This window comes from Rhinoderma darwinii, assembly GCF_050947455.1.
Source record: "Rhinoderma darwinii isolate aRhiDar2 chromosome 5 unlocalized genomic scaffold, aRhiDar2.hap1 SUPER_5_unloc_2, whole genome shotgun sequence".
Classification (NCBI taxonomy): Eukaryota; Metazoa; Chordata; class Amphibia; order Anura; family Rhinodermatidae; genus Rhinoderma; species Rhinoderma darwinii.
Window position 1 is genome coordinate 248,028 of NW_027461776.1, and position 18,040 is coordinate 266,067.

General features: G+C 47.8%; 1 protein-coding gene across 1 annotated transcript in view; it reads right to left on the reverse strand.

Moving 5' to 3' along the window:
- Positions 1-18,040, reverse strand: part of OBSCN (obscurin, cytoskeletal calmodulin and titin-interacting RhoGEF) — a 297,141-nt gene that overhangs the window by 59,148 nt on the left and 219,953 nt on the right. Inside the window, exons 56-60 of the mRNA XM_075847538.1 lie at positions 14,933-15,205; positions 9,273-9,545; positions 8,411-8,698; positions 3,607-3,876; positions 2,095-3,447 (exon numbers count right to left, since the gene is read on the reverse strand). Of these exons, the coding sequence (XP_075703653.1) occupies positions 2,095-3,447; positions 3,607-3,876; positions 8,411-8,698; positions 9,273-9,545; positions 14,933-15,205 (2,457 nt within the window). The remainder of the gene's footprint in view (positions 1-2,094; positions 3,448-3,606; positions 3,877-8,410; positions 8,699-9,272; positions 9,546-14,932; positions 15,206-18,040) is intronic.

Below are 18,040 nucleotides of genomic sequence, written 5' to 3' on the forward strand. Positions count from 1 at the left end.
TGATCAGACATGAGATCCACACATCTTATACACAGTAACAGCTATTCATCTATTACTACTGACAACCAGCCTGTATATCATGTGTGAGAGGTTGTCACAGCCCCGCCCCCTGTTACTGACATCACTGATATATAATATAATTACATTGTGATCAGACATGAGATCCACACATCTTATACACAGTAACAGCTATTCATCTATTACTACTGACAACCAGCCTGTATACCATGTGTGAGAGGTTGTCACAGCCCCGCCCCCTGTTACTGACATCACTGATATATAATATAATTACATTGTGATCAGACATGAGATCCACACATCTTATATACAGTAACAGCTATTCATCTATTACTACTGACAACCAGCCTGTATATCATGTGTGAGAGGTTGTCACAGCCCCGCCTCCTGTTACTGACATCACTGATATATAATATAATTACATTGTGATCAGACATGAGATCCACACATCTTATATACAGTAACAGCTATTCATCTATTACTACAGACAACCAGCCTGTATACCATGTGTGAGAGGTTGTCACAGCCCCGCCCCCTGTTACTGACATCACTGATATATAATATAATTACACTGTGATCAGACATGAGATCCACACATCTTATATACAGTAACAGCTACTCATCTATTACTACTGACAACCTGCCTGTATATCATGTGTGAGAGGTTGTCACAGCTCCGCCCCCTGTTACTGACATCACTGACATATAATATAATTACATTGTGATCAGACATGAGATCCACACATCTTATATACAGTAACAGCTATTCATCTATTACTACTGACAACCTGCCTGTATATCATGTGTGAGAGGTTGTCACAGCTCCGCCCCCTGTTACTGACATCACTGACATATAATATAATTACATTGTGATCAGACATGAGATCCACACATCTTATATACAGTAACAGCTATTCATCTATTACTACTGACAACCAGCCTGTATATCCTGTGTGAGAGGTTGTCACAGCCCCGCCCCCTGTTACTGACATCACTGATATATAATATAATTACATTGTGATCAGACATGAGATCCACACATCTTATATACAGTAACAGCTATTCATCTATTAATACTGACAACCAGCCAGTATATCATGTGTGAGAGGTTGTCACAGCCCCGCCCCCTGTTACTGACATCACTGATATATTATATAATTACATGTGATCAGACATGAGATCCACACATCTTATACACAGTAACAGCTATTCATCTATTACTACTGACAACCAGCCTGTATATCATGTGTGAGAGGTTGTCACAGCTCCGCCCCCTGTTACTGACATTACTGATATATAATATAATTACATGTGATCAGACATGAGATCCTCACATCTTATATACAGTAACAGCTATTCATCTATTACTACTGACAACCAGCCTGTATATCATGTGTGAGAGGTTGTCACAGCCCAGCCCCTGTTACTGACATCACTGATATATAATATAATTACATGTGATCAGACATGAGATCCACATATCTTATATACAGTAACAGCTATTCATCTATTACTACTGACAACCAGCCTGTATATCATGTGTGAGAGGTTGTCACAGCCCCGCCCCCTGTTAGTGACATCACTGATATATAGTATAATTACATGTGATCAGACATGAGATCCACACACCTTATATACAGTAACAGCTATTCATCTATTACTACTGACAACCAGCCTGTATATCATGTGTGAGAGGTTGTCACAGCTCCGCCCCCTGTTACTGACATCACTGATATATAATATAATTACATTGTGATCAGACATGAGATCCACACATCTTATATACAGTAACAGCTATTCATCTATTACTACTGACAACCAGCCTGTATATCATGTGTGAGAGGTTGTCACAGCCCCGCCCCCTGTTACTGACATCACTGATATATAATATAATTACACTGTGATCAAACATGAGATCCACACATCTTATATACAGTAACAGCTATTCATCTATTACTACTGACAACCCTCCTGTATATCATGTGTGAGGGGTTGTCACAGCCCCGCCCCCTGTTACTGACGTCACTGATATAATATTATTACATTGTGCCGCTTCTGTAACTGTATCTCTCTAACCTGTGTCTGACGTCAGTAAGGTCATTTGTTGCTTGGCTTCCAGCCGTTGTTGCTCTGTGGGTCCCTTTTCTACTTTCATGATCCGTAACTCAATCTTCTTTGGACCTTGGTCTAATATATCGATTTTCACAGGGATTCCCATGGCTGAGAACATTTCCCGGAACCTGTGGGCAGCGACTGAAGCTTCTGATATAACTTCAAACTTGATGTAGATGTACTTGTCGTCTTCCCGGTAGGTTTGGTGGTCTATCGGGGGTAGTTCTCCCTCATCAGCGCTGACAAACAGCTCTTCTTCAGACATTTCCAGGGAAGACTTAGACTTAAAGATTTTATGGAGTCTTCTTCCTGCCTTCCGGAACGCATCATCCAAGTCACTTCCGGAACTTTCCGTCTCACTGTCTGTGGAGGGTTTTGGTGGGATGGGGATGGGCTTTTGGGGAAGGTCTGGTTCTCCACCATCTACCACCAGTTTTGCACTATGAGACACTGCACCAAATTTGCTGGAGGCTTCACATGTGTATGTGCCGGTGTCCTGAAGCTCCACTGCGGTGATAATTAGGGAGCACGTCCCATCAGGGTAATTGTCGATGTGGTAATGGCGACCATCAGAAAGCTCCTTCCCGTCCTTCACCCATCGAGCTATGATGTCACTTTTGCTGACGGCCACACACTCAAGGTGAACGGTTCCACCCGTCTCCACAGAGAGGTCTTTGAATGTCTCGGTAAATACAGGACACTCCTGCTGTTTTATCACCTTTCTTGCTTTATAGCCCTTGAACGCCGCCTGAATCTTGACGGCCGCCTTGTCCATTGCTGGGTCATCATCAAACAATTCTGACAAATCAGGCTCTTGGATGAGTTCGGTTTTCTTGACCTCCTTCACCTCAGTGATGTTTGAGGTTTCAAAGTGCTTGAAGAACTTGCTGGCAGATATTGTCTGGACCTTACTTCCGTAGGTGATGGTCGACTGGCCCGCCTTTTTAAGATACGAGACCAGAGATGGCGTTCCAGCCCGTGACTCGTCATCAGAACTTGTGAGGGAGAAGTCGGCCTCGCTTGTCTTGGCCACGTCTTCAGAGGTGTAACCTGAGAAGTCTGCGTGACGCTCGGCCTCTTTTCTACGCTTGAGTTTTTCATCTTCTGGGACCTCAGAGATGGAATCTAACGTGGGCTCCTTGCTCATTCTCCTCTTTTTGGCCAACGCTTCCCATAAGAGATGGAGATCTCCTTCTTGGGCAGCTTCAGGGGGTAGGTTTGGCTGTGTGCTATCTTCTTCCTCAACCACATGATCCGTTCTTTCATGGGCGACACCAAGAACCTCTTGCACAGTTACCGGTTCCGTGATGGTTTGTACTGGAAGGAAATAGAGAAGACGTTACTTGTAGGGGGTGGAATGTCCGCAGCAGTGGATTTATGTTGAGGTGATTACAGGAATCTTTTCCATTTCACAGCCAAGAAATTTACTCATCCACAAGTCTCAAAGAAACCGAGAAAGTAAAAACGGCGACTTACGTCCCAAAGACACGGTGGCAGAAGTCTGATCGCCCGATGAGGTGACACAGGAGAAGGTTGCTTGGTCCTCAGCGGAGAAGTTCTGGATGAGCAGGATCTGTCTCTTCCCCTCAGAAATAATCTGGTATTTCTTTCCCGGATGCAGAGCTTCGTTCTCCTTCATCCAGGTGACATCACAACTTTCCTTAGACAGTTCACACTCCAGGCGCAGAGTCTCTCCCGGCCCGGAGGATTTATTTTGCAGTTGCTGCTGAACTGTCACCGGATGTTCTGCAACAGAAACAGGAAAAGCTTATGTTACGATTAGAATCAGGAAAAAACTGAACCTCTGACCCCTGACCTTCATCTCTGACCCCCACCTCTCACCTCTGACTCCTGACCTTCATCTCTGACCTCTAAACCTCATCACAGATCCCTAAACCTTATCTCTGATCCCACATCTCATCTCTGACCCCCCACCTCTCATCTCTGACCCCACCACTCATCTCTGACCCCACCTCTCACCTCTGACCCCACCTCTCATTTCTGACCCCACCTCTCACCTCTGACCCCACCTCTCACATCTGACCCCACCTCTCACCTCTGATCCCACCTCTCACCTCTGACCCCACCTCTAATCTCTGACCCCGCCTCTCATCTCTGATCCCCGCCTCTCATCTCTGATCCCCGCCTCTCATCTCTGATCCCACCTCTCATCTCTGACCCCACCGCTCATCTTTTACCCCACCTCTCACCTGTGACCCCCACTTTTCATCTCTGACCCTACCTCTCATCTCTGACCCCCACCTCTCACCTCTGACCCCCACCTCTTATCTCTGACCTCCACCTCTCATCTGACCCCCACCTCTCACCTCTGACCCCACCTCTCATCTCTGACCCCGCCTCTCATCTCTGACCTGCAGCTCTCATCTCTGACCCCGCCTCTCATATCTGATCCACGCCTCTCAGCTCTGAACCCCGTCTCTCATCTCTGACCCCCGCCTCTCATCTCTGACCCCCGCCTCTCACCTCTGACCCCACCTCACATCTCTAACCCCACCTCTCACCTCTGACCACACCTCTCATCTCTGACCCCACCTCTCATCTCTGACCCCACCTCTCATTTCTGATCCCCGCCTCTCATCTCTGACCCCACCTCTCATCTGATCCCCACTTCTCACCTCTGACCCCTAATCCTCATCATTAAACCATAACCCTCATCTTTGAACACCTGCTCGTTAACCTCAGGCCTATGAAGGTTCGGTGTCCAGCAACTTAAGCTTTATCATTGTATAATGAGAAGTTCTGCAACTTTTAATGGACTTTGTGTTTCCATCTCTGCTTGCTGTCAGCAAATGAGAAACATTCTTGTTTACATCTAGAGACTGAAAATCTGCCCTGATTCTGTGCATGTGACACAGCTGTTGGGCTCGTTACAGTGTATCAGCGTGCTCTCTTGCAATGTATCCAGCCGCTGTGTCAGTTGGACAGTATCAGGGTAATACAAAGACGTCAGCCCAATTCTGAAACATATTATAAAGTGATATCTGCAGTAAAGACTTCACACATCAGAAGTGATGAGGGAGAAGCCTGGACATCTACATGATGAGGGTTGTCTCATCAGGATAATGTCTTCATAAAGAGACCGGCCTGGCAATCAGCTGGTCAGCGTGACACTGGATTCAGAGACCCCCGGTGATGAGCTGCAATCGTCTGGGGGAGCTCCGGCCGCCACACATTTCATCTACAGCAGCCGCTAAAGGGGAACGTAGAATTAAAATAAAGAGTGGCCATGTAAAACATGGCGGCCCGAGTCCGCCAGAGCGGGGGATGGGCCATGTGAAACATGGGTGGCCCGAGTCCGCCAGAGCAGGGGACGCTCTTTGTTAGCGGCTCTCCACTCCGGTTCATAGGGAGTTCTGCACATAATTGATATTCGCCTGTGGTCTGCCGTCGCCGGGGTAACAAACATCAGTCACTTAGTATTAATAATGTTTAACACCCGCAGATCTAGAAGCCACATCCTTCATTCAAACTCCACGGCCTGAAAGCCATGCAATGACGCCGAATCCAACATCTAATCAGAACCATCATTCAACAGGAGAGCTCTGCTACATACATGCTGCACCCCCATCAGGAAAAGCTTAAAAATGCACCTTCAAGACTCCAACCAAAGCAGCACAGAAGCAAAGGGGCCACAATTAACTCTACATGTAAGGCTGGGTAGCAAATGTATCTTATACCAATCTTGAGTTAATATGTCTTATACTCCATTCACATCCAAAACTGCATTCACAGTTCTGTTGGATTACCATTAGCTTTCAGGCTGTAGGACCTCACATCCCACTGCCCATTTTCCCCTGCTGGTTCAGTGTCTGTAGTGCGGAAGCTCTGGTAGGACCTCACATCTGACTGCTCCCCCTGCTGGTTCAGTGTCTGTAGTGCAGAAGCTCTGGTAGGACCTCACATCTGACTTCTGCCCCCTGCTGGTTCAGTGTCTGCAGTGAGGAAGCTCTGGTAGGACCTCACATCTGCCCCCTGCTGCTTCAGTGTCTGAAGTGCAGAAGCTCTGGTATGACCTCACATCTGACTTCTGCCACCTGCTGGTTCAGTGTCTGTAGTGAGGAAGCTCTGGTAGGACCTCACATCTGTCCCCTGCTGGTTCAGTGCCTGTAGTGCAGAAGCTCTGGTAGGCCTTCACATCTGACTGCTTCCCCCTGCTGGTTCAGTGTCTGTAGTGCGGAAGCTCTGGTAGGACCTCACATCTGACTTCCGTCCCCTGCTGGTTCAGTGTCTGCAGTGAGAAAGCTCTGGTAGGACCTCACATCTGACTTCTGCCCCCTGCTGCTTCAGTGTCTGTAGTGCAGAAGCTCTGGTATGACCTTACATCTGACTTCTGCCCCCTGCTGGTTCAGTGTCTGTAGTGAGGAAGCTCTGGTAGGACCTCACATCTGCCCCCTGCTGGTTCAGTGTCTGTAGTGCGGAAGCTCTGGTAGGACCTCACATCTGACTGCTCCCCCTGCTGGTTCAGTGTCTGTAGTGCGGAAGCTCTGGTAGGACCTCACATCTGACTGCTCCCCCTGCTGGTTCAGTGTCTGTAGTGCAGAAGCTCTGGTAGGACCTCACATCTGACTTCTGCCCCCTGCTGGTTCAGTGTCTGCAGTGAGGAAGCTCTGGTAGGACCTCACATCTGCCCCCTGCTGCTTCAGTGTCTGAAGTGCAGAAGCTCTGGTATGACCTCACATCTGACTTCTGCCCCCTGCTGGTTCAGTGTCTGTAGTGAGGAAGCTCTGGTAGGACCTCACATCTGCCCCCTGCTGGTTCAGTGCCTGTAGTGCAGAAGCTCTGGTAGGCCTTCACATCTGACTGCTTCCCCCTGCTGGTTCAGTGTCTGTAGTGCGGAAGCTCTGGTAGGACCTCACATCTGACTTCTGCCCCCTGCTGCTTCAGTGTCTGTAGTGCAAAAGCTCTGGTATGACCTTACATCTGACTTCTGCCCCCTGCTGGTTCAGTGTCTGCAGTGAGGAAGCTCTGGTAGGACCTCACATCTGACTTCTGCTCCCTGCTGCTTCAGTGTCTGTAGTGCAGAAGCTCTGGTATGACCTTACATCTGACTTCTGCCCCCTGCTGGTTCAGTGTCTGTAGTGAGGAAGCTCTGGTAGGACCTCACATCTGCCCCCTGCTGGTTCAGTGTCTGTAGTGCGGAAGCTCTTGTAGGACTTCACATCTGACTTCTGCCCCCTGCTGGTTCAGTGTCTGTAGTGAGGAAGCTCTGGCAGGACCTCACATCTGTCTGCTGCCGTCTGCTGCCCCCTGCTGGTTCAGTGTCTGTAGTGAGCAAGCTCTGGCAGGACCTCACACCTGACTGCTGCCCCCTGCTGGTTCAGTGTCTGTAGTGAGGAAGCTCTGGCAGGACCTCACATCTGACTGCTGCCCCCTGCTGGTTCAGTGTCTGTAGTGAGGAAACTCTGGTAGAACCTCACATCTGACTGCTGCCCCCTGTTCGTTCAGTGTCTGTAGTGAGCATGCTCTGGTAGGACCTCACATCGGACTGCTGCCCCCTGCTGGTTCAGTTCTGTAGAGAGCATGGTCTGATGTAGTGCATTATAGGAGATGTAGGGTGTACACCAGGCACTGTACAGTAAACTGATATGAAGAACAATACATTTCCCAAAGAAAGAAGAGAAGTTAATGAAGTTGTGGGAGCGGAGAAGGAGGACACTGCTTTATAGCAGCTCCGTCCCATTCCAGGGAACACCAGACACCTGACAGGACGGGCGCTGGTTCTGGAAAAAGAGCAGAACTTTCCTTCTAATCTCATACAACCCCATTTAATCTGTTATGTCTGCACAGTACTGATGGATTCTACATAGCAGCATGAGAACTGTGACTGCAGCTCTGGATGTGACAGGAGGGTAAGACATGTTGTAACAGCAGAATTGTGAGTGCAGCTCTGGGTGTGATTTGAGTATAAGGTATAATGTACCAGCAGGATTGTACATGCAGTTTTGGGTGTGATTGGAGAATACAACATAATGTACCAGCAGGATTGAGAATGCAGCGCTGAATGTGATTAGAGTACAAGACATGTTGTAGCAGCAGGATTGTGAATGCAGCTTTGGGTGTGATTGGAGAATAAGACAGTACATAGCTCAAGATCAGTATAAGATAAGTAAGAGATTGACATTTTCCTCAGCGTCAGATGCAGATTTACATGATTCCCGGTTGTGGGGCGCTGGTTTATAGCCTTGTTTATCATTCTACAATATATCGGCCATGCAGGTGTGTCCACACACGGTTTGTAGCTGAAGCCCCGATTTCTCACCTAGCTGCACCGTCTGAGGAAAGTGAACCGGTTCCCCTATTCCCAGTTTGTTAATGGAGGAGATGCGGAATCGGTAGGGCTCCCCCGGCTTCAGGTTTTGGACAACATATTCCATACTCTGTATAATCTCCATGTTGCACTGCCGCCAGTCACCACCAGGGGATTTCATCTCAACATTGTATCCGATAATCGGAGCCCCACCATCACTCAGGGGCGTAAACCAAGACAATGTCAAAGAACAGCTGCTCTTACTTACAACCTCAGGGTCTTCTGGGGGGTCGGGAAGCGCTAAAGGTACAACAGAGTCACTGAATCAATAAAATGGGATTAGCATCGATCAAGACATGACAACCATCCTGGTGGCCCTGTACTTTTAGGGTTCAGGACAGAGTGGTGTACATAGAGAAGGGAGTACAGCCTAAGAAAACCCAAAATAGGACCCCTACTCCTACTGGATCAGTCCATCACACCCCACCATTATGGCACAGTAAAGCCCAGCTCTTGTCCACCACCCAACATCTTCCCAATCTAATGTAGAGGAGAAGAAGGGTGACATGACCCTCTGACCATGTCCCTCTCTCTTAATGTTATAGAAGGGGAGGGCACTTTGCAGGTTCAGGAGGCACTGAAAGAAGTTCCCCATCCCTAGAGTAGACCTGACCACCCTAACTGTTGAGTCTTCTCGAGAACCAGGCTCCAAGAACACCAGGATTCCACAGATCCTTGGATAGGAAACGCACACAACAGGATGGGGCAAGGCTGAGCAGGGGCCCCACTTCTCATGGGGCCCCATGGTGATGCCCCTTTGGTATGAAGGCCCTCACTGGATATTTTATGATTGTTCCCTGGAGGAGCGACTTACCGAGAATGAGCAGTTTGGCAGAGACAACTACATCTCTAGAGGCAAATGCCACCTCCCCGGAGTGCTGGATCTGAGCATCTTTCAGGATAAGCTGGTACTGGTTTTCATCCACGTGCATGGACCAGTTCTCATCGGGCTGGATGGATCCGCCATTAAAATACCAGGAAGCCTCGTTAACTGGCACCGCTTCACTGAGTACACAGGTAAATGTTGCCTTGCCACCAGCAACCACCTCAGCGTCAACGGGCGGCTTCAGAACTTCCAGACGCCACCCTGAGGTCAAACATACAAAGCAGGGTCTGAGGAGTAACAACCACACATCATGGGGGGCCGAATCACTATGTCTCAGGACTGAACAGGGTTCATGTTTACAAAAGAACTGGATTTGAGGGAATGGGTTCACTGCTAATATAAACAAAGTGTGAGGACAGAATGAGGGGTCCCTGAGGACAGAATGAGGAGGTCCCTGCTAGATTTGAGTCTTATCCCGCTTCACAAACTATCACTCATCATCGCTCGTTGGTTCATATTCACTTCCTATTGTCCCACACTAACATCCATCATTTCCCAGTATATTCCATCTTCCCACATCAACTTTCATCATCTCACATTATCCCCTGTGCCTCCCCATTGTCCCATACCAGTCCGCATCCTCTCCATGATCCACCATTGTCCCACACCAGCCCGCATTCTCTACATGATCCACCATTGTCCCACACCAGCCCTCATCCTGTCCATGATCCACCATTGTCCCACACCAGCCCGCATTCTCTCCATGATCCAACATTGTCCCACACCAGCCATCATCCTCTCTATGATCCACCATTGTACCAACACCAGCCCTCATCCTCCCCATGATCCACCATTGTCCCACACCAGCCATCATCCTCTCTATGATCCACCATTGTACCAACACCAGCCCTCATCCTCTCCATGACCCACCATTGTCCCACACCAGCCTGCATCCTCTCCATGATCCACCATTGTCCCACACCAGCCCTCATCCTCTCCATGATCCACCATTGTCCCACAGCAGCCATCATCCTCTCCTTGATCCACCATTGTACCAACACCAGCCCTCATCCTCTCCATGATCCACCATTTCCCACACCAGCTCTCATCCTCTCCATGATCCGCCATTGTCCCACACCAGCCCTCATCCTCTCCATCATCCGCCATTGTACTAACACCAGCCCTCATCCTCTCCATGATCTACCATTCTCCCACACCAGCCCTCATCCTCTTCATGATCCACCATTGTATTAAGAACAGCCCTCATCCTCTCCATGATCCACAATTGTGCTAACACCAGCCCTCCTCCTCTCCATGATCCACCATTATCCCACACCAGCCCTCATCCTCTCCATGGTCCACCATTGTCCCACACCAGCCCGCATCCTCTCCATGATCCACCATTGTCCCACACCAGCCCGCATCCTCTCCATGATCCACCATTGTACTAACACCAGCCCTTATCCTCTCCATGATCCCCCATTGTACCAACACCAGCCCTCATCCTCTCCATGATCCACCATTGTACTAACACCAGCCCTCATCCTTTCCATGATCCCCCATTGTACCAACACCAGCCCTCATCCTCTCCATGATCCACCATTGTACTAACACCAGCCCTCATCTTCTCCATGATCCCCCATTGTACCAACACCAGCCCTCATCCTCTCCATGATCCACCATTGTACTAACACCAGCCCTCATCCTCTCCATGATTCGCCATTGTACTAACACCAGCCCACACCTTCCCCATGATCGCCCATTGTCCCACACCAGCCCTCATCCTCTCCATGATCCAGCATTGTACTAACACCAGCCCTCATCCTCTCCATGATCCACCATTGTCCCACACCAGCCCTCATCCTCTCCATGATCCACTATTGTACTAACACCAGCCTCATCCTCTCCATGATCCACCATTGTCCCACACCAGCCCTCCTCCTCTCCATGATCAACTATTGTACTAACACCAGCCCTCATCCTCTCCATGATCCGCCATTGTACTAACACCAGCCCTCATCCTCTCCATGATCCACCATTGTATTAACACCAGCCCTTATGCTCTCCATGATCCACCATTGTACCAACACCAGCCCTCATCCTCTCCATGATCCGCCATTGTACTAACACCAGCCCTTACCATCCCCATAATCGCCCATTGTCCCACACCAGCCCTCATCCTCTCCATGATCCACCATTGTACTAACAACAGCCCTCATCCTCTCCATGATCCACCATTGTCCCACACCAGCCCTCATCCTCTCCATGATCCACTATTGTACTAACACCAGCCCTCATCATCCCGATGATCGCCCAATGTCCAACACCAGCCCTTATCCTCTCCATGATCCCCCATTGTACCAACACCAGCCCTCATCCTCTCCATGATCCACCATTGTACTAACACCAGCCCTCATCCTTTCCATGATCCCCCATTGTACCAACACCAGCCCTCATCCTCTCCATGATCCACCATTGTACTAACACCAGCCCTCATCTTCTCCATGATCCCCCATTGTACCAACACCAGCCCTCATCCTCTCGATGATCCACCATTGTACTAACACCAGCCCTCATCCTCTCCATGATTCGCCATTGTACTAACACCAGCCCTCACCATCCCCATGATCGCCCATTGTCCCACACCAGCCCTCATCCTCTCCATGATCCACCATTGTAATAACACCAGCCCTCATCCTCTCCATGATCCACCATTGTCCCACACCAGCCCTCATCCTCTCCATGATCAACTATTGTACTAACACCAGCCCTCATCCTCTCCATGATCCGCCATTGTACTAACACCAGCCCTCATCCTCTCCATGATCCACCATTGTATTAACACCAGCCCTTATGCTCTCCATGATCCACCATTGTACCAACACCAGCCCTCATCCTCTCCATGATCCGCCATTGTACTAACACCAGCCCTTACCATCCCCATGATCGCCCATTGTCCCACACCAGCCCTCATCCTCTCCATGATCCACCATTGTACTAACACCAGCCCTCATCCTCTCCATGATCCACCATTGTCCCACACCAGCCCTCATCCTCTCCATGATCCACTATTGTACTAACACCAGCCCTCATCATCCCGATGATCGCCCAATGTCCCACACCAGCCCTTATCATCCCCATGATCGCCCAGTGTCCCATAGCCCTCATCTTCCACATGATCCATCATTGTCCCACATCAGCCCTCATCATCCACATGATCGCTCATTGTCACACACCAGCCCTAATTATCCCCATGATTCATCATTGTCCCACATCAGCCCTCATCTTCCCCATGATTCGCCATTGCCTCACTCCAGCCCTCATCATCCCAATGATCCCACATTGTCCCGCGCCAGTCCTCATCCTCCCCATGATCCTCCATTGTCACACTCCAGCCCTCATCATCCCAATGATCCCACATTATCCCGCACCAGTCCTCATCCTCCCCATGATCCTCCATTGTCACACTCCAGCCCTCATCATCCCAATGATCCAACATTGTCCCGCACCACTCCTCATCCTCCCTATGATCCTCCATTGTCACACTCCAGCCCTCATCATCCCCATAATCCGCCATTGTCTCATTCTAGCCCTCATCATCCAATTGATCCGCCATTGTCACACTCCAGCCCTTATCATCCCCATTATCCATCATTGTCCCACACCAGCCCTCATCATCCCCATGATCGCCCATTGTCCCACACCAGCCCTCATCATACCCATGATCCATCATTTTCCCACATCAGCCCTCATCATCTCCATGATTGCCCATTGTTCCACCTCATCACGCTCCATTACCTTGGCATAAGACCCCTTAGAATGTCCTGGGTTCAGGTAGGAAGTTGGCCCCTGTCTTGCCCCACACCATTCCCTATGTTCGTGATTTGCTCAATATTGAGTTTTCCACATGAGTTCAGATCTTTATTAATCGTCTACACTTATAATAATTGTGCATGGTGATGTGTAATAAAGCGAATATTGTAACTTCTCGTCTTCCCCCTATTCATATTAATAACACGGAACAGGTTTAAGAAGACTCCTTCATTTCAGAGTCACATGAGTTATGTCCAGAGAAACGAGAGTTAACAGCAGGAGAAGAGAGTCATTAATTCCCATCAGCCCCTGATTTACTTATACCGTCTCTCAGAATGAAGACGTAAGTCCTGGGTTGGGGCGCCATTATGTCAATACTACACAGCTGCTACAATAAAAGCAGGAACCTCGAAATCCTGTGAAATTCTTAAAGCCTCAGGAAACTCTGACCCCATTATACAGGTCACATATAGTATGACTCTTACATAACCAGCGGGGTCAGTATGTAAATACATTACATTACATATCCTGTACTGATCCGGAGTTACATCCTGTATTATACTCCAGAGCTGCACTCACTATTCTGCTGGTGGAGTCACTGTTTACATACATTACATTACTTATCCTGTACTGATCCTGAGTTGCATACTGTATTATACTCCAGAGCTGCACTCTCTATTCTGCTGGTGGAGTCACTGTTTACATACATTACATTACTTATCCTGTACTGATCCTGAGTTGCATACTGTATTATAATCCAGAGCTGCACTCACTATTCTGCTGGTGGAGTCACTGTGTACATTCATTACATTACTTATCCTGTACTGATCCTGAGTTACATCCCGTATTATACTCCAGAGCTGCACTCACTATTCTGCTGGTGGAGTCATTGTGTACATACATTACATTACTTATCCTGTACTGATCCTGAGTTACATCCTGCATTATACTCCAGAGCTGCACTCACTATTCTGCTGGTGGAGTCACTGTGTACATACATTACATTACTTATCCTGTACTGATCCTGAGTTACAGCTTTTATTATATTCCAGAGCTGCACTCACTATTCTGCTGGTGGAGTCACTGGGTACATACATTACATTACTTATCCTGTACTGATCCTGGGTTACATCCTGTATTATACTCCAGAGCTGCACTCACTATTCTGCTGGTGGAGTCACTGTGTACATACATTACTTATCCTGTACTGATCCTGAGTTACATATTGTATTATACTCCAGAGCTGCACTCACTATTCTGCTGGTGGAGTCACTGTGTACATACATTACATTACTTATCCTGTACTGATCCTGAGTTACAGCTTTTATTATACTCCAGAGCTGCACTCACTATTCTGCTGGTGGAGTCACTGTGTACATACATTACTTATCCTGTACTGATCCTGAGTTACAGCTTTTATTATACTCCAGAGCTGCACTCACTATTCTGCTGGTGGAGTCACTGTGTACATACATTACATTACTTATCCTGTACTGATCCTGAGTTACAGCTTTTATTATACTCCAGAGCTGCACTCACTATTCTGCTGGTGGAGTCACTGTGTACATACATTACTTATCCTGTACTGATCCTGAGTTACAGCTTTTATTATACTCCAGAGCTGCACTCACTATTCTGCTAGTGGAGTCACTGGGTACATACATGACATTACTTATCCTGAAAAGTAGAGATTAGTACCCTGAGGCCGTGCTCCTCTCACCTCCTGCACCCCTAGGTCTGCAGCCGCAGTGACAGAGCCCATTGTAGACCACGGAGGAGGAAAGGCCATTGACGTCACAACAAGCTAGAAGACATGCAGCGCTCTCCGGCCTTACCTCGCACATTCAGGAAAGCCGAAGAAACCGCGTCACCGGCCATAAAGGTCACTCGGCAATTGTCCTCAGACGTGAGGTTCTTCAGCAGGAGGAGATGTCTGCGGCCGTTCTCAAAGTAAACCATCTCTACGTTGTCCGAGGTCTTCGCCGGCTCATCGTCCACCAGCCAATTATAGTTGTAGCACTCCGGCTTAGACAAGTAACACTCAAAGAGCGCTTCTCCGCCCTCCAGCGCCTCTACGTTCTCCAGACCCTGTAACATCTTATTCTTTGCTATTGGAAAACAGAAACAGAGCGATCAACATGACTAACGCCACTGGGCGCCTCACCGGTGTGTAATACACCGTACATTATAAGGATAATACTAATCCAGGGGGAGCACTGTAGGCATCTGAAGGGACCCCCACCGAGCGGCCGACACCACAATGTTCAGGCTTCTTCATATTAACATAATGAACTGCTGATTCCACCCCCGTAAATCCTAAGATCCCCCATACCAAGAACAGACTCCTACCCTAATCTTATAACCAGAGGGGGCCCCCATGCAAAATCTATACCAGGGCCCCCCAGCTAGCATGTGCCATTTATAATACTGGTGTCTTCTTATGTGGCGGGGGGCACTTTGCGTCTCCTCAGACACCAGGACTCGGGTGCTGCTACTACATCTGCACCCCTACAGCTCCACCCCTGCTTATAATAAAGGGTCATAGTGAGGTCACCCATCTGTATAATCTACAGTGATGACCTCACTACCCAGCGATTAGAACGAATAAAACAGCCAATTACTAATCACACAATATTTATAGTCAGCAATCTGAAATTCAATGACAACTCCCTGGAGTGCACGCACATGAAGAATTCACGCAGTAACTTTATTCTTTCTTAAATTTGTAGTAACAGCGCCGCACCGGTCCATGGGATGTGTCTGGTATTGCAGCTGGGCATCATTAAAGTGAAAGGGGCTGAGCAGTAATACCAGACACAACCTGTGCACAGTTATGGCGCTGTTTTTGAAAGAAAGTAGCCACGATTGTCTAATTCTGGAAAACACCTTTAATTCATATGAATATTTCTCAATTTCATGTCCAGTAGGGGTCGCTGTCTCTTTGTTAAATCTACAGAAGGGTCTGGCTCTCTGGCTCCTAATCAAACACTTAAAGAGGCTCTGTCACCAGATTTTGCAGCCCCTATCTGCTATTGCATGGGATCGGCGCTGTAATGTAGATTACAGTAACGTTTTTTTTTTTTTAAACGAGCATTTTTGGCCAAGTTATGACCATTTTTATATTTATGTAAATGAGGCTTGCAAAAGTACAACTGGGCGTGTATTGTGTGTGTTACATCTGGGCGTGTATTGTGTGTTACATCTGGGCGTGTATTATGTGTGTTACATCTGGGCGTGTATTATGTGTGTTACATCTGGGCGTGTATTATGTGTGTTACATCTGGGCGTGTATTGTGTGTTACATCTGGGCGTGTATTGTGTGTGTTACATCTGGGCGTGTATTATGTGTGTACATCGGGGCGTGTATTATGTGCGTACATCTGGGCGTGTATTATGTGCGTACATCGGGGCGTGTATTATGTGTGTTACATCTGGGCGTGTATTATGTGTGTTACATCTGGGCGTGTATTGTGTGTGTTACATCTGGGCGTGTATTATGTGTGTTACATCTGGGCGTGTATTATGTGTGTTACATCTGGGCGTGTATTATGTGTGTTACATCGGGGCGTGTATTATGTGTGTTACATCTGGGCGTGTATTATGTGTGTTACATCTGGGCGTGTATTATGTGTGTTACATCTGGGCGTGTATTATGTGTGTTACATCTGGGCGTGTATTATGTGTGTTACATCTGGGCGTGTATTATGTGTGTTACATCTGGGCGTGTATTATGTGTGTTACATCTGGGCGTGTATTATGTGTTACATCTGGGCGTGTATTATGTGTGTTACATCTGGGCGTGTATTATGTGTGTTACATCTGGGCGTGTATTATGTGTGTTACATCTGAGCGTGTATTATGTGTGTTACATCTGAGCGTGTATTATGTGCGTACATCTGGGCGTGTATTATGTGTTATATCTGGGCGTGTATTGTGTGTTACATCTGGGCGTGTATTATGTGTGTTACATCTGGGCGTGTATTATGTGTGTTACATCTGGGCGTGTATTGTGTGTGTTACATCTGGGCGTGTATTATGTGTGTTACATCTGGGCGTGTATTATGTGTGTTACATCTGGGCGTGTATTATGTGTGTGTTACATCGGGGCGTGTATTATGTGTGTTACATCTGGGCGTGTATTGTGTGTGTTACATCTGGGCGTGTATTGTGTATGTACATCTGGGCGTGTATTATGTGTGTTACATCTGGGCGTGTATTATGTGTTACATCTGGGCGTGTATTGTGTGTTACATCTGGGCGTGTATTGTGTGTTACATCTGGGCGTGTATTATGTGTGTAACATCTGGGCGTGTATTGTGTGTTACATCTGGGCGTGTATTGTGTGTTACATCTGGGCGTGTATTGTGTGTTACATCTGGGCGTGTATTATGTGTGTTACATCTGGGCGTGTATTATGTGTGTTACATCTGGGCGTGTATTATGTGTGTTACATCTAGGCGTGTATTATGTGTGTACATCTGGGCGTGTATTATGTGTGTTACATCTGGGCGTGTATTATGTGTGTTACATCTGGGCGTGTATTGTGTGTGTTACATCTGGGCGTGTATTGTGTGTGTTACATCTGGGCGTGTATTATGTGTGTAACATCTGGGCGTGTATTGTGTGTTACATCTGGCCGTGTATTGTGTATGTACATCTGGGCGTGTATTGTGTGTTACATCTGGGCGTGTATTGTGTGTTACATCTGGGCGTGTATTATGTGTGTTACATCTGGGCGTGTATTATGTGTGTTACATCGGGGCGTGTATTGTGTGTTACATCTGGGCGTGTATTGTGTGTTACATCTGGGCGTGTATTGTGTGTTACATCTGGGCGTGTATTGTGTGTTACATCTGGGCGTGTATTATGTGTGTTACATCTGGGCGTGTATTATGTGTGTTACATCTGGGCGTGTATTATGTGTGTTACATCTGGGCGTGTAT